At 64.1% G+C, this 16,921-nt stretch overlaps 1 protein-coding gene across 1 annotated transcript; it reads right to left on the bottom strand.

The window, feature by feature from the left end:
* Window positions 1-2,818: 2,818 nt before the first annotated feature.
* On the bottom strand, window positions 2,819-16,700 carry UNC93A (unc-93 homolog A). Its single transcript, XM_037126120.2, has 8 exons — window positions 16,529-16,700; window positions 14,047-14,228; window positions 12,971-13,200; window positions 11,484-11,609; window positions 7,812-8,020; window positions 7,199-7,334; window positions 5,947-6,078; window positions 2,819-3,579 (listed from the first exon to the last, which is right to left on the bottom strand). Exons 1-8 carry the CDS (start codon window positions 16,613-16,615, stop codon window positions 3,317-3,319), a joined length of 1,365 nt encoding a protein of 454 aa, XP_036982015.2. The 5' UTR covers window positions 16,616-16,700; the 3' UTR covers window positions 2,819-3,316.
* Between the last annotated feature and the right edge of the window lie 221 nt (window positions 16,701-16,921).

The following is a 16,921-nucleotide window of genomic DNA, read 5'->3' as shown; positions in this document are numbered from 1 at the left end:
TGCTTTTCCCTGTATTTCTTTCTTTAACAGATTTCCTTCAGATAACCCTTTAACTTCAGGAAGTTTCCCGACACGGCGTGGCACACGCTCATACATTGTGCACTTTTCAGTCTCGCCCTCCTTACACACTCTGATCAAGTCACAGCGGGGCGTCATTTGCTGCGGAGCCCTGGACTGGGGCCGCCAGACTCCCGGTCCTGAGTCAAGTCCGGCCAGGTCTGCAGCACCGCAGTGGAGTTCAGAAATTCCCAGATCGGTGCAGACCAGCCTCAGCCTGTGGGGACGGTCCCCTTGCTTCCACTGAATCGCTTGGACAGCATCGGCAATGACCCACTGTCTAATAATTCCTTGGGAACCAGGGGCAGTCCCGTTTCACAAATGGGATAATGAGAACCAGATAAACAATGGCCCTTCGGGTAAGCTGCGTGAGGCTGGCGTGCAGCCTGACCGAGGACACGGGGCACTCGTCTGTCACCCACCAACCAGGCACAGAGGAGCCCACATGGGGCCTGACTCTGGCCTCATGCCGGGCCCTTGGCCACGTCCACAGGTTCCTCTCATCCGAAAGTTTAAAGGACCAAGAGGGAGGAAAAGGTCCCAATGACGCAGGCCGTCCTCCAGCAGATGGGACGACACTGTGCAGCCAGGAGCGTCCCGGCTCCGGCCACCTGCCGTCCAGACAGCCCGACGGCCCACGCCTGTGTGTGCTGTGCTTGGCTCGCCCCGCCGGTCCCTCGGGCAGGCCCAAGTGTGGCGGCGTCTGGCACATTTTCCCGTGCCCGCCGCCCGCAGCAGAGCGAGAGGACGGGCTCCACCATCTGCTCGGGATGCTGCTCACACACGGCCTCCGGGGGAGAAGGCTCTGCGTCGTGGACACTGGGAGGAGCAGCTGGGTGCACGTCCCCTCCCCCACCGAAGTGGGCTCCGCCCCTCGTCGTGGGGAGAAGACTGCTCACTGGGCCTGGAGTCCAAGCCAGGCCCCTGTGCCCACGCTCCCCCGGCTTCCCCGTTCCCCGTGGGTCACCAGAGAGAGCCCTGCGGTAGAGCACTTAGCACCAGCACCCGGCTTCGGGGCTCCTGAGTGTTCCTGGTGGCAGCGCGGGGCCAGCCGCCCACCCAGCCGCCCCACCCAGCTGCCACCCCCGAGGTCCACGGCCACCGAGGGCACTGCCAGGCTTCCGGAATGGTAGATAAAATGAAGCCATCCCAGGACTGCTTGGCTGCCCTGTCCCTGGGCTCTGAGGCGGGGACACTCTGACTCAGACACGTCCCTCTGGAGGCCTGTGCAAGGCTGTGCACACACTTCCTCGCTCCTCGTCACTTGCGGGGCTCTTCCTGCTGGGTCTTTGGCGCACAGCACCCTCCTCGAGGCCGCCTGGGTCTTCGGCAGCCGCGGAGGACCCCCCCCCCAGGGAGAGCGCCTGGCGTTTGAGAGAAACCGTGAGCAGGGAAGCCTGGCCAAGAGGCAGCGGGAACCGAGCCCTGCGGAGCCTGGAAGGTCATGGCCAAGAGTTCAGACTGTGGTCTTTAGACTGGAGGGGACCCTGGGAGGGGTGTGAGCTGCAGGACCGTGTTGGTGTGGTCAGCCCTGTGCGGAGGGGAAGACAGTGCCCTGGGGGAGGACAGGGAGTCAGGGGTCAGGTGAGAGGCAGGTGGGGATGCGGCTCCATGCACAGAGCGGGGCAGGCTCCCAGTGGGCAGGGGAGAGAGAAGGAGCAGTGGGCTGCGAGCCGCAGCAGTGGGGGCTGTGGGCAAATCCTGGCGGGAGGGAAAGTGACACCCCCAAGGGGCCGTGGACACGTCACCTTGCAGCAGGAGCAACTTCACGTGTGTTTGGTCTACACCTGTCCCCTCACTCGCCCGGGAACTGGCCGCAGGACGGAAGAACTGTCTGCGTTTGCTCAGCACAGTGTCCTCAGAGAGCGGGGCACAGCCACGGCTGAGGGGCGAGTGCAGGGAGGGTCTGGAGTGTGGCTGGACGTTCACAGATGCCAATGAACTTGAGGGTTAACGATTCTGTACATCGTTGGTGCATTTTCTTTACTCAACAAACATCCCCTAAGCGCCTACTGGCATTACATGCCAGGCTGCTGAGAGCTTCAGGTCCGCTAGGGGGAGACATTTGTGCAGAAATCAGCATCACGGAGCACTTGCTGTGACCCCCGAAGCCTGAGGTCCTGGTGTCCACAGGCAGCGCCGTTTACGGCGGAGGAAAGGGGAGCGAAGGTCTGGAGGACAGGGGGCCCTCGGGAGGTGCTCTGCGCTGGACTCGTGCAAATGGGAGACACTGAGGGGTGTGGACGGGAGTGGGCCTTGCCTGGGGCCCAGAGGAGGGAGGTGGAAATCTAGGGGGAGGCTGGGCTACACCACGGACAAGGGAGGGGCAGTGCGGAGGAGGGCGCAGGTGAAGGGGAGTGGGAGGAGGCGGCCTCACGGGCTGAGAGTGGGAGGGAGAAACCCACAGGGAGCACCAGTCGGTTGGAGGGTACATGTAGGGGTTGGGGGGTGTGGGCGCAGAGCGACGCGGAGAGGAAGAAGTGCTCAGAAAGGAGACGGCCAGCGGCCAGCGGCGTGACCGGCTTCTCCGAGCCTCTCGACAGCAGGAAGGTGCGAGACTGGGGTGAACACACGTGTGGCTGCGAGGTGGGCGGGACTCACGGACAGCCCCGCCCAGCCCACGCGGTCCACCTGCAGTCCCGTGTGCGGGGCCGCTTGGAAGACGCTCCTTGACCTACAACGTGCCAAAGTCGCCTGTGGGATGAAGACCTTTGCTGTTTCACCCAGGTGAGTGTTCAGAATCAACGCTCAGGGCCAGGCGGCAGGTTCGCGGCAGCACTGCGTTTATTTAGAGGCCCTCACTCTCTCTGCAAGTTCAAACCCGCACACTCGAGCCTGGCTGCAGTGCCCTCGGCCCCGGAGGCAGCTGGCCAGCCGACGAGCGGACGTCGGTTGGTGGGACCGTGCAGTTGGGCTGCGCCACTTCACCTAGGCTCCGGGCTGGGGACAACAGCGACCACAAAACTGAGTCTGGGCCGCTGGTGCTGTGCCCCCAAGCAAGTTCCGCTGGGCTGAGCAAACCCTACACTTTCTTCTTCTGCACCTGAAATTAACGGATTTTTTTCATGTATATTCTTCACCTCTGCAAATGAGGAGGGGGCTGCACATTTGAGAGAATCGGAAAAAACGACATTAAAAAAAACTACATCATGCCTTTCCAATGGACTCCTCTCGCTTAGAAGGTGGTGAAGAATCAGCCACCGCCTCGGAGGCGCCCCGCCCCCGCCGGCGCCCCGCCCCCTGCAGGGAGTGGCGGCCGTCACATCTTCGTCTGCGTCTCCCCGCCTTCCGCGGGCGGGGCTTCGGCCGCGAGGGGCGGGGCCCGGCTCCGGGCCTCCTGGACCTCCACGGCCCCGTAGGCCAGCATGCTCGCGCACAGGACGCCCAGGAGGATGTAGAGCTTGACGCTGACGCACAGGAAGGTGCTGTACCCGAAGGCCACGACGAAGCCCAGCGCCTCCCAGAGGCGGTAGTTGGCGAAGGCGGCCTCCTTGTTCTTGTCGAAGAGGACTCCATACAGGGCTGCAAGGGAGAGACGGTGAATGCAGGGTGGCCCCGCGTCTCCCACCTGCTGCTGGCGGAGGGGCTGCTCCCCCGGCGCCCCGCCCGGCCTCCCCTGCAGGATCAGGACCTTTCTCTTCAAAAAACAGAATTTTATGCAGTGGATTCTAGGGCGGAGAATGGCAACACTTCCCAGCAGTGAGACGCCCCATGCACAAGGAACGTGGGGCTCGTGACGTGTCCGCACTGGCGACTCCGTGCGCAGCGTCCCGGCCAGGCCAAGCTAGGCCTCCGCACTGACCGCCCGCGGGTGACTTCTCTGTTCTCCCCGACACCCCCCATCAGCGGCTGCAGGGCCCCCCAACACCTCCCATACCACGCGCGGAGCTGCCCCGCCTGTCCCCCCCCCCCCGTGGCCCGGGCACTCCCCAAGTCCTGGGCCACCTCCGTCCTGTGTGAGGCTAAGCGAGGATTCTTGAATGGCTAAGTGGACGACTAGATGGATGGTCACTTCATGAAGTGAGGAGGGCGCCAGCAGGTGAAACACCACGCCCGTGTCCTCCATGCAGACGCGATACCTGACATTTAAGGACGCGAGAGTGAGTCTGCACGTGCAGCCTTCCTTCAGACACCGGGTGTCCTCAGGCCCCTGGGAGGATGCCGGCCCACTCTCTCCTGAAGCTGTCAGGGAAGGTGCGGAGGCTGCCACGGGGAGCGGCCACCCCAGGGCCACCAACCGGGTGCCAGTGGAAGCCGCAGCAAGTTTCTGTCTCTCTTTCCGCTGCGCCGCATTGCTGCTGTAGGGCAACATCGCGGGCCTGGCCCCGTGAGGCGTTCCTGTCCTTCCTCCCAGGCACTGACCTTGACCCAGACACACCAGGTGAGGGTGCCAAGCTGAGCACGTGCGTCCCCTGGTTCAGAACCTCACGCAAGCCCCCTGTGGCCCTGAGTCTGCAGAAGCACGGGTGAAACCAGACCCTGGAAGCCCATGATGCAGGCCGGGGATGCTCAGGGGGCCGAGTGCAGCTGGTGTGAGCTGGCAGGACCAGGTGCTGTGGAAGGAGCCGCCCTGCAGACCCATGCCCCCTGGCCTGGGGGGTCACGTGCACCAGCTCTTCTCACCAAGAGGCAGCAGCCAGGCCCCCTCCCCGGACACGTGGCTTGTGAGACGCTGAGGGCCACACACGACATCTGCGGGGAGGGGGCTCCCTCCCGGGCCAAGACCAGCTCCTGGCAGGCAGCCCTGGGGCACCTCACCAAGCTCTGTGTTGGGGCCAGAGGTGGGAACTCTGGGCTAAAGTGTCACCTTCATCCCCCTTGTGTTCAGCTGCCACCCGAATCTAGCCCCTCAATCACTGTCTTTCATGTGTGTCCCCCACACCCCGTCCCAGGCCCTCTCAGCTGCAGCCCATCCATCTCATGGGGAATAGGACTGGCCAGCCATCTGCAGGCCTTCCTGACCCTCCAGTCACATGGGTAGTGCTGACCCCACAACCAGCCCCCACAGGGGCTGCCTGAACCTCCCGGTTTCAAGGTGCACAGGACCCGCTGGGCTCTGGCCACTCATGCTCCCCCCACAACCTGTCCCTGATGCTCTGCCCAGCGTGGGTGACAGTGACCTCTGTCCTGTCCCCCCAACTTTGCTGAAGGGCTGAGTCCCCGGGGCCACTTCCTCCTACACTCCTCATGGACCTGGCATTGCTGACTCCCAGGGCCAGGCCCTCTGATGCCCATCCCACGTGGCCTCGTGTCCCACGAGCTCGCCCACAACGAGCCTGCTGTCTCACAGCCCTCCGCTCCTGGGGCTGCCGAGGGTCGAGGCTCCCAGCCACCATCCTGACCACAGCCAGCAGCCCCGATATCCCAGGATGGCCCACCAGCCCTCCACAGCTGCCTGCCTCTCTCCAGTCCCGACACTCGGGTGGATGTCCACTCGGGTGGACGTCAGAGACAATCTGCCAGCTGAGGCCGTGCCTGGAGCTGGACCTCAGGGCCAGATTCCAGCTCCTCACTCACGACCGCTGGCCGCACATGGCTTCTCCGCGCTCCGGGGTGTGCGGAGAGGGCAGTACCTGCTGGAGAGGACTGCCGAGCCCGTGCCCTCACTGACCAGCCTTGGCGAGAGGCCGGCTGCCTGTGAACAGGGAGGCAAGCTCTCACCAGACAGGGAACCTACCAGAGCCTTGACGACCCAGAACTGTGACAAGTGTCTGTTGACCTCCAGTGTGTGTGGTGCCCCAAACAGATGGTCAGAGCTTCCCAAATCCAGCTGCCTCCTCACCACAGCTTCACCTGGGTCCTCACCCCCCCTGGTCCCCTCCGACACCCCCTCTGTTCCCCAAGGAAGGGAGGGGGCCTGGGCAGCGGCTGTCTCTGCAGGTCACTCACCATTATTCTGTGTCTGCCACACGGCATCGGCCACGCCCCACAGGCCAGAAAACACGAAGAACACGGCCAGCTGGTCGGGGCTCGGTCTCCACAGCAGCAGGGCGATGATGCACGACAGCTGGGTGACCGCGCCTGCGTGGTCCGGGGAGAGAGAACCACGGGGTGAGGACCGCGCCTGCAGCCGGTGGGGCTTGGCTGTGCGTGCTGAAGGCGGCTTGTCGCCGCTTCGTGGTGTGAGCAGGGTCTCCCTGACACACTCCAGCCCGGGCTCCGCGGGAGCACCTGTGTGCTGGCTGGTGCATGTGCCCTTCACGGAGTTTGACCTCGACTCGGCTCACCTGCAGCCTCGCAGACCACCATCAAGGCGGGGACAGTGGGGGCCATGAGCTACAGAGGAGAACGTCGTCTTGCCTGGGTGGAGGAGCCCCCAAATTATGAGGGTTCAGGCCTGCTGGGGGAGGAGGGCTTCTTCCTCAGGCTGATGGGGGCAGTGTCCCCCCACCCCGTGGAAGCTGGGTGGGTGGGGCAGTGGGCTGGACTGCCCAGGCCCCCTGCTCCTGACTTTGTCCTGACAGGTCTGGTTTCTGTGGACACCGTGGCCAGAATGTAGTCACACAACGGCTCTGGCCACTCTGGGAACTGATGGCCACTGGGGAGGTGCAGGGGCACACTGGGTCCCCTGAGGCCCTGTGGCCTTGAGACAGACGCCTCACTTCTCCTCCTCAATTTCCCCATCAGCCAGGTGGGCAGTGCCTGTGCCACAGTGGGAAGGTGAGGGCACAACAAAAATATGCAAAGCACTTGGCCCTGGTCAGCTCTGTTGTCCGAGACCCTTCCCACCTTGGCCGAGAGGGAGGCCGGGGAACAGTCTGTTAACACCCCAGTTTCTCTTTACTCACAGCGTCTCTGGTCCTTCCTTCCCTTCCCAAGAGAGAGAGAAGGTGACGTGTGCTTGGCGTGGAGTCAGTCAGCTTTGAAAGATCCACCTTTCTGCACCAGGTGAGTGCAGGCCACGTCCCTCAGGAACTGTCCCCAGCTCCCCACCTTACCCACAGCCAGAGGACGGGTCAGGGCCTGTCTTTCTGTGCCCCACAAACCCCCGGGCTCACTGCAGCCCCCGCCCCTACAGGCCGGCCACAGAGGGGCAGCCCTGCCCAGGGGCCCCCTCCCCTGCCCACCCACGGGGCCAGCCTGGCAGCACCAGGTGCACGAGGGCTGGTTCCTGCTGGAAGCCGGCCACGTGCCCACCTACCGAACACGTAGAGGGGGATCCTGCCCGTGTACTGGGACACCTTCCCGTACAGCTCGGAGCACAGCGAGTTGGTGGCCGAGAAGCAGATCATCACGTAGCCCACAAAGTGGATGCCCAGGGCGCAGGTGGCGTAGGACTGAGGACGGGCACAGAGCCAAGTCAGAGCCTCCTGGAGGCCGAGTGCCAGGGAAGGGCACGGGCGCAGCTGGGTGGGTGAGTGTGCAGGGACCCGGTCACGCTCGCACGGGCCTGCCGAACCGGCCGGGACCCTCTGTTAGCCCAGCTCCCGTGCAGGGAGCAGCACGGATGCGGGTAAGGAGACCTGGGTGTGTGAGAGCCGAGGGCCAGCGCACAGGCGTCTGCACTGACTCGGGGCGGCTGCTCCCGCTCGGCCAGCCACTCGAGCGAGGGCGGGCGAGGGGCGAGCTGGTGGGGGCTGAGGAGGGGGGGCCGGACTGTGCGTCCACCCACAGGTGCTCTAAAAAAGGAAGTGCCCTTCGTGGGGGTGGGTGTCACTCTGTAAGTTAAATCAGCATCTAATCGTCCTCCCTTGTGCAGCCGCCCCCCGGGTCCCACCCCTCCCCCACCCCCTGGGGTCGCCCGCACGCCCTACCCGCGTGTAGTCCCCGGCCAGGAAGGCCTGCTCGAACCCGCTGTACATCGGCAGCAGGACCAGCAGGCGCAGGCGCCTGTCTCTTAGGAGCCTGAAGGTCGACATCAAGGTGGACCAGATGGAGGGTGTCCCACCTTCGGTCCTCTGTGGAGGGTCTCTCAGGGGGTCCAGGAGGAGTGCCACCAGCAGCACCGCCAGGACCCCGCTCCCTGGAAGTACAGCATGGGGGGGCGGCTGCTGTCTGGGGACAGGAGCCACCAGACACAGGCTCCACTGTCCCCTTCTCCTCCTCCAGGGGCAACGGCCAACCTCAGACTCTGGCTGCTGGCGAGCCCACGGGCCGGCCGGGCCGAGACTCAGCCTGCACACGGTGGTCGTCCACGCGTCAGTTCTGTGACTGACCCGTGACCCTCGGCTCTCACTACGCCCCCACCACTGTAGGCAGCATGGTCCCCGGTGGCAGGAAGCAAGAAGCCTGGGGGAGACCCCCCCCCCGCCCCCAGTCCCGTCCTGGTCCCAGACCAATAACCAGTCTCCCCCTCGGGGTCGTCCATCCATCTGTCTGCAGCCACCCTCTGCTTCCTGCTCCTTCCACCCCGATTTGGAGGTCCGTGCACGCCCGCCGTGCTGCTTCCCCTGCCCCGGGGCGGCAGGCATCTGGGGACAGACAGGAAGCTCCGTGGGAGCGACGATGGGAGCGTTCCCAGGAGGAAGGGCCAAGAGCAGAGGCCAGGCTCAGGGCTGGTCTCCAGGCTGCGTTCGCTTGCGGTGGCGAGGGGGGGCCTGAGGCGCACTGGCTGGCTGCCCCATGCACCGCCCGAGAACGGAGGACAGCGTGGCTGCCCGTGGGCCCTGGCACCTGGTGGCGAGGGGGTACTTGTCCCTTTCTCAATATTTGTACGTTGAACCGTATGAATTGGCTTTCCACGGAAAGAGAGGTAAAGACAGTCACTTATGTCCTCCGTCAGGGGACACATAAGTGTCCCCTGAAGGTCATAAATAATCACAGAGTGACAGCAGAGTCTCTCTGTCCTGCGGGGGCCGTCACTGTCACAGATGCTGCCCCCTCTTTGGACTCAGGACTCGGTTCCTTCAGTCTGACTGGTTCTCCGCATGCACACCTCTCATCCCCAGCCCAAGGGGACGGTGGCTCCGTGTCTCTGCCTGGCAGTGAGTGCCTGGGGACCGCGGGCGAACTCGAGTGCAGTGACAGTCGTCCCTCCTCCTGATTCTCATCCCGGCTCCCTCCCACCTCAAACACAGTGGACCTCTGTCCTCTTTAAAGGTGACCTGGGCCACTTCCTCTCTCTACTTTGCCTCGCCAACTCCATCCATCTCTCCCGTCTCTGAGAGCCGCTGGGAGCTTCCGTCAGCCCGCGCCAGCGAGCCGCTGGGCCTCACCGAGACCACCCGAGGCCGGCAGGCAGCCCAGTCCGAGCTGTTTGCAGGAACGGGGCGCCAGCCCTCACCCCCTCTCACCCCCCCCCCCACACTGCTGCCAGCACAGCCCCACCCGGAGGAGCATTAACCTACTTCGAAGCTCCCTTTCTGGAAACATAGCTCCTTTGCCCCTGTTCATGGTGAGACTCCACCATGTAACACGGCGCACGGAACACTGTGCGGCAGCCCGCAGAGCCGGTGCCCTTAAACCACCAGGCAGCGGGTCCCCCGGTCCGGGCCCGGGCACCCCGGGCCTGTCACCTGTGAAGCACACTCCCAGACCAGCCTCGATGCTCGGTCGTGTGGGAAAGGTGTGTCCACGGTCCTTCCCCGCCATCTCCCTGTGGGGCCTGAGCGTTCAGCGGGAGGCTGACCCCTGCACTGGCCAGCGCCATGCAGGGCCCATAAGAGGCAGGTCACGGAGCCCCAGCTCACTAGGGAGGGCGCATCCAGGCTGCCCTGGACCCGGAACCGTCTCGATGTGCAGGGTTGAGAAATTGCTGGTGTTGCCCAAGTAGCGCCCTGCGTTCTGAAGGGACTTGGGGAGGGACAGAGCTCGCAGCCCTGGAAATCGCTCCAGGGGGACGGTGGTCTCTGCCTTTCGTCCGCTTTTCTCCTTTTTCTGTCTTTATGGCAGTGCAGCTTTGCTTCAGGGGACTGACGAGGCTCTTCCTGCAGGGAAGCCAGGAGCCCGGGCACAGGAGACACGTCTCCCTTTCACGTGACCTTTGGACTTTGACTCCCCTGGGTGCCAGCTTCTCGGAACCAGGGATAGGCCTGGCTGCTGCCAGGGGGTGCAAAGGGGACTGGAGACGCAGACTATGCCTGTGTCCGTGGCCTGAGCTGCTCCTCGGGGTCACACATGGCCAGCAAACTGCAGTCTGGGGACCGGGTCCTGCCCCGCGCTGCTTCTGCACACAAACCCTCACTGGAACACGGCGTGGTGGTCCGTGTCCACCTTGTCTGGCACCTGCTGCGGGGAAGACAGCCCAGCCGCGGTGCAGCGGGGACCTGAGGCCATCCCGAGGGCCCCCGGCTCATCTCCGAGACACGTGTCCTCCTGCCACAGGCCCCTGGTTCAGCCTCTGCCTCCAGTGCCCTCCTGGCTCCCCTCCTCCCCTCCTACCCAGCGAGGGGGGACGGCCGCCCAGCCAACGCAGCCCCAGAGCCCAACCGCACACAGAACCGCAGCTACACATCAGTGGGGAACTCCGTGCAAAACACTTCCATCAAAGTCCGGCTGGGTGGCCACGTATCTGCCTCACTGCCGGGCTCGGAGCTGACAGCGGGTGAGCCCCAACTCCCTGGGTTCCGGAGCAGAGAGAGCATCCACCAGGGCTCACTCCGCTTCATTCCCGTAAAGTGGCTGAGGACTGTGGTGCAGAAGTGACCTTTGAAAGAGAGCTTTGTAGTGGTGGCTGCCGACCATGGCTCCGTGGAGACCCTGTGACCCCACCCCCATCAGGGGAAGCCTGGGCCCGTCCCACCAATCCACACACACCAGTTCCTTGCTCGTTAAGAGCCTTCCACGACCTTTATGAATTTCAAATTTGAGAATGACCCAACAATAGATTAAATGCCTCCAAGATGCTAACCAGAAACAAACAAAACTTGCAAGGTGCCCCCTCGCAGGAGCGAAGTCACTTAGAAAACCATCAGCACAGATGTGTTCCACTGAGAGAGCCCCCGAGGACAAGGCTTGTTCTGACAACCCCCCTTGGGGCCCCATCTTTTCCGTGGGGTCAGTGTCTGTGCCCTCGGCGGCCCCGTGGGCAGCCCTGAGCCCGCACTGGTAAGGGTGAGGGTGCAGGAGAGAGGGTGCCCCACTCCGGCCCCTCAAGGACAGCCACAGAAAAAGGTGACCCTGCACAGGGACTTTGCGTTTCTAGGTCGTTGGATGTGGCTGAAACGCAAGCAGCCCCTCCTCCAACGCCTGGTCCACCATGAACTGTTCACTCGGGGCGCTGTAGCCCGGAGAGGCTACCGAGCACTAGGAGGTGGCTGATGTGACTTAGAGACAGTCTTTGTAACTTAACTAACACTCACACGGACACATCGGTGAACGGCTACGGGGTTGGCCCGCACCGAGGCTTCCATCCTCCTGGGAGGCTGTGGCCGTGGGTCAGTGGTGCCCAATTCCCTGGTCCAGCAGGACACACAGGGCGCCTCCAGCACGGGACACAGCGAGGCCCTGCCCACCGCAGCACTTGGCCGGCGCCGCGGAGCACGCACCTGTGTAGATGCCCAGCAGGGTGTAGATGAGCGACTGGGAGGGGCGCTGGGTGCTGTTGCCGGGTGCCGTGGCCATCAGGCAGTCCCGGGCCCCGCAGGACGCGAGCTGCTCCTCAGAGACCGGGCCTGTCGGGGGTGGGGAACAGGCGGTGTGAGGACACGGGTGACTTGATGGGCCTGCGGACATGGGGAACAGAAGGGCCCAGGGAAGAGGAGTGTGCAGAACCCCCAAGCCCGGCGTCAGGTGGTCCAAGGTCACGGGACGCGGCTTGTTTGACCAAGGGTCTCAGAACGCGTCCCCTGGGGCACAGGCCCAGACACTCCGTTTCAAAACAGTCCAGACACAGGCGTCACATGTTTGTTACCCGTTAAATCGCTTTCCTGACATAAAAAATTAAACTCTTTAAATTAATCAGGAAGAAAGAATGCCTGTGAGAATCCATGTGGGCGTGCCTTGGTTCCCGCTCGGACTCGAAGCCCCAGGACCGTGGGCCGTGGGCAGGGCGCTTCTCCCTCATCTCCACACTCGGCTTTTCCGAGCGTTGGCCTCCTTATCCAAGAAAAGAATAGGATTCACACTCTCACACTGCAGGAGAAGACAGGGAAGAGGGGTCTTGATTGCAGAGTTTCCCAAAGGTGGGGCTTTCTACGGGAGACGGGGGGACGGGAGGACCAAGAGTAGGAGCTAGAGATTGTCCTGGGACAGTCGGGGGGTTAGGACTCCCCTCTCTGCCAAAGGTTTCCTGCAAGAATTGAGGAGACTCACGTCCTCGGCCCTGGTTGACACTCTCAGACACCAAAGGGCACACGCTTTGCAGCCAGGTCTGGGCCAGGTGCCTTTGAATATCTGTCGTCAAATGCTCAGATCAGTCAAGGAATGAATGGTCTTGGGTGTGACCTTCAAAACACTGGTCAGTGGCTCTGGCCGGTGTGGCTCAGTGGGTTGGACATTGTCCAGTAAACCAAAAGGTTGCAGGTTCAATTCCCAGTCAAGTCACATGTCTGGGTTGTGAGTTTGGTCCCCAGTCGGGGCATGTACAAGAGACAGCGGGTCAATGTTTCTCTCTCACATGGATGTTCCCTCCTCTCTCCCCCTTCTCCTCTCCCTAAAATCAGTAAGCATGTTCTTGGGTGAGGATAAAAAAGTCTGCACTGTGTCCACATTCCCTTTGACAACGGCTCCTGTACATACAACATTAAGACCCCATTAAAAAAAGAAAACGCGAACAAAACAAAAACACTGGTCAGCAGGTCAATTCAGTGGGAAAGTGAGCCGGTCGAAGCTGTGCTCACACAATCCGAGAGGACGGTGCTGACCCCACGGAGTCAGTTCCCCCAGGAGGGGACCCTCTGGCCCACCCACACCACCCCCGTCCGGGGGGACAGCCAGGAGCCAGGTGACGCGGAGGCTCAGGCAGACCGAGCACCAGGTCCTCAGGGCCCCGCGGGACCGACGTGGGGGTCCTCCCCGCACCTTCTCCTTCTACCTTGCGTGGGTGTCTGGCTGAACACCAGCGAGGAGATGAGGTTGCCCCACACGCCGGACGACTGGAACACGAGGAAGAAGATGCCGAAATACCGGTTCACCACGTCTTTGCCCATTTGTCCCGCCTTCTCCGCGTAGGCGTTCCCCACGGTCGTGAGGTAGGTGCCCTGCGCGGACCACAGCGGCGCTGCCCCGAGGCCCAGCAGGATGGAGGTGGGCACCAAGGTGTACCTGCCGGGCAGGGGGGAAATGGAAGGGGCCGCTGACCCCTCCACTCTGCCCTCTCCTGGGGGAGGAGGAAACCTGGAGCCGGGCCTGCTGGAAGCCTCGTTACGTTCACGGACGGGTTAGAGGGAGGGGCGCATCTCCCCCGACCACCATTAGACTCGGGAAGATGAGCCCAGTCTCGGGCCGCGTCTGGTTCAGGGTCACTGCCAAGAGTGAAAGGCAGAGCTGGTGGCAGCCTCCGTCTGAAGGCAAAGGCCATGTGGGGGGTCACAGGCCAGGGGGGTGGACCTGGGTATGTGTCTCAGCTTTGCTGGTAACGGCGGTGGGGGGGCCGGTCTGTGTCACCTCCTCAGGGAGGCTTCTGCGCGACAACCCCATGGCAACCAGGAAAGGGGACTGGGGGCCGTCACAACCCTGCATCCTGATGACGAGTGGTGTCCCTCAAAGGAGGGCCTGGGCACAGGGCCAGTGGCCCGTGGGCTTAGAGCTTGGTCCCCGAGGTCCTCCTCCTCCAGGGCGCAGGGGAAGCTCAGGTCGGGCACGCCCACCGTCTGCACTAAGGGGGCAGGTAGGGTCCTCGGCTAAGTCTCCCTGAACCCACCCTGGGGCCGTTGTCCCTGGGGCCATAAATGCCCCTGGTCACCAAGAGGGAGGCCACCCAGTCTTGAGGAGAGGTTGGCCCGGGCGTCAGCGGGAGGAGAGGGGACAGCAGAGGGCACAGAGCCACACCGCGGTCCCGTGTGGAGCCCAGGGGTTTTGGGTGGCCGAGCAGCGGGCAGTGCTGGGCGAGGGCTGAGCATGTGCCACCACCGAGGAGGAGCCTGGCGCGGGGCACCGCGGGGGGCGTACCAGCTGGCGTAGAAGTTGCCCAGGGAGAAGGTCACATAGCAGCTCATGGCGGAGACGATGGTCCACTTGCAGCCCAGCATCCGGATGAGCAGAGGCGGCAGGAACATGGAGGACAGCAGCATGGCGCCGTAGAGGGTGCTGAGCACCGCCACGCCCAGGCCCTGCTCGCCGTACAGGCTGCTCTGCGGGGGGAGGGCCCGCTCAGTGGCCCGCCCGCAGCCCTGGGCCCCCAGCTGCGGCCGGCCGGGACCGGGAGGGAAGGCAGGCGGGCCTGGCTCTCCGAGCCCCCTGCCGTCATGCCAGGGCAGTGGAGGCTGCCGGGGCGGACAGCGTGTTCAGGCCCCCTGTGTGAGGGACACACGTGAAGCTCCGTGTCACGCTGTGTGACCAGGCTCACCTTCTCTGGGGAAGTGGGGGAGGTGCCGACCAGGGGACCTGCACGGATGTGTGTGCCCAGGCCCCGACGTGAGGCGACAGAGCACAGGACACTGGACCGCGGGCAGGTGAGGCCGGCGAGCTGCCCAACCGGACCCTGGGGAAATGGACCCGACTGTTCTGCTCAAGGGGAGCGTGGAGAGAGCGCGGAGCAGGAGGTGGCACCCCTCGGCGGGACTGGCACCCAGGGCACAGGGAAGGGGAGAAGGAAGCGGTGTCCCCATGGGGGTCCCAGTGACGGATGGGAGTCAGTAGCAGTGGCCGCCACGGCAGGAAGGTGTGGAGAGGCGCACGGGTCGCGGACGGGCTCATGGCCAGGTCTGGGACCCTGCGAGGCTCACGGCCGTCTTGGCCTCCACTTTGGGGCCCGAGGATAAAGCCAGACAGAGGGAGTGACAGACGGGAGTGTTCTCGGTGGCAGGTGCAGCCACTTCTGTCCATGTCAACCAGGTTATTTTGCTTAAGCCGGTCCTGGTGGACGGAGAAGGTCGCCCGGGTCGGTCGCGCCTCTGCAGTCCGGGTCGGGGGGGACACAGGTCCCGGCACAGGCGGAGGGGCGAGTGGGTTGGCAGGCGGCTCCAAGCCGAGTCAGAAGTCCTCTAACACCTCCTGTCGCCCAAGGCGGAGGGGACCAGGCCCAAGACGGGCGCTTCTCGCCCCTGGAGTCCGGCCGGCTGCGGGACTCGGTGCTGGCGTGTTGCTGCCTCCGGGCTGCACTGCTGTCCTCCAGCCACTGTCACCCTGACCCGAGGGAGCCGCCCCCTGAGCTGGGCCGTAGTCACAGCCTGAGAGCCCCGCACCCGAGCCTGCACGGCTCTCCGCACTTGTCCCTCCCTCCTCCGGCGTCCGCGTGTGGGGGTCACTTGGCATCGTGCTGCTGAGCGGCTGAGGGCTCCGACCCTGTAGGGAAGGCCTGCACCCAGGGCAGCTGACCCCCAGGGTTTCCCTAGTGGGGGGCTCTCGTGGGGCTGCCCAGCCTCGCCGAGTCCGTCAGAAAATGCCCACTCCTCTCAGCGTGGCCCCTTCACACAACAGGAGGGTGTGCCGAGCGCCCTAACGTTTCACAACAGGGCCCAGGATCCTGGGGGCCGTGTCTACAAAAGCCGTGAACCGGCCGGGCAGGAACGCAGCTGCCGCCCTGTGGGCCAGTGTCCAGCCTCGCTGTCGGCTGCAATTCCGTCTTCTCTGAGCCATATTAGAAAGAAGACCAGCCAGGGGTTCCCAGGGGAAACGCGCCCCTGGGGGTTCGAGGCTGAGCCCCCAAGTCCAGAGGGTTTGCTGCCAGCGGTGAGGACAGACAACCCGAGCCTTCCCGGCCCTGCACCGCTGGTCCCGGCCCGAGGGGCTTCTCTGGCTCACTTCTTGCACCTGGCAGTGGATGAGGGGGCTGCTCTGTGACCCCCACTGACAGCCACACGAGATCCCATGAGTGTGTCAAGCAGAAACTCTGAAAACGCTCCCTTACAAGGGGGCCCTGAGGCCACAGGGCACAACTGTGGGGGAGTGAATGTCCCCAGGGGCCTCTCCTGGGGTTCCTGCACTTCCGGGTCTCAAAGACGAGCCTAAGACATGGCTGCCTGGGGCGGGGACAGCGCAGTCACCCCAGGCACACAGGCCCCCAGCCCTTAGGGAGGCCTGAGCAGGGCGAAGCCGCAAGGGGCAGGCGGACATGGGTGTGCCCGCATTTACAGCTTTGCGCAAGGCAGCCCCAGAATCTGCACCGTCGGGTGCGTCTGAGCCCTCCCCACTCCTCCCCCAACCGCAAAGCCACAGGACACCCGGCGATTCTGCTCCAGTCTCCTTTAACCCGACTGGAGGCAGGGGGCCTCCCAACCAGCCCCAACCTCCCAGTCCAAGGGTCAGACACACGCCCTCGTTGCGCAAACACGCCGGGCTGGGCCAGATGCCTGCCCAGGGGACCATATGTCCATACCGCCGCCGCTCTGCCAGGTTCCGGCTGAGTTGCCCAGTTCGAAAACCCACCTGCCCCGGGCTCGTGGCCGCGGGACCCCTGGAGGCCGAGACGGGGTGCGGACCAGGTACATACCTGCAGGCTCTGCAGCCCCCCGTAGGCCGTGAAGAGGAGCAGGAACCCCAGGGAGACCAGGAGCACATTCCTCAGGCTGCGGTCCATCCTGCCGGCCGCTGGCGCCGGCCCTCCGCGGACCCGAACAGGCGCGGCGGGCACGGGAATCGGTCTGCACCCCGCCGCCGCAGCCGCACTCTGCACGTGGGGCAGAGGGTCAGTCACGAGGTTTCGGGAGTTAAGGACTCGGTAATGACAGGCACCGCGGAGCACCAGGGTCACCTGTCTGCCCCCGCTGCGGTCCCCGGCCACTGCCTTCCAGCAGAGCCAGAGCCGGGGCCTCTCAGCCTGCGTGTCCTCACACTCTCCCCGCTAACTTCTGCCGGATACGGTCCCTCCACTGCAGCGACGACT

The sequence above is a fragment of the Artibeus jamaicensis genome, unplaced genomic scaffold, assembly GCF_021234435.1.
Source record: "Artibeus jamaicensis isolate MK-2021 breed Jamaican fruit bat unplaced genomic scaffold, CSHL_Jam_final contig_497, whole genome shotgun sequence".
In the NCBI taxonomy this organism is placed as follows: Eukaryota; Metazoa; Chordata; class Mammalia; order Chiroptera; family Phyllostomidae; genus Artibeus; species Artibeus jamaicensis.
This window is presented reverse-complemented; position numbering and strand designations above follow the sequence as displayed.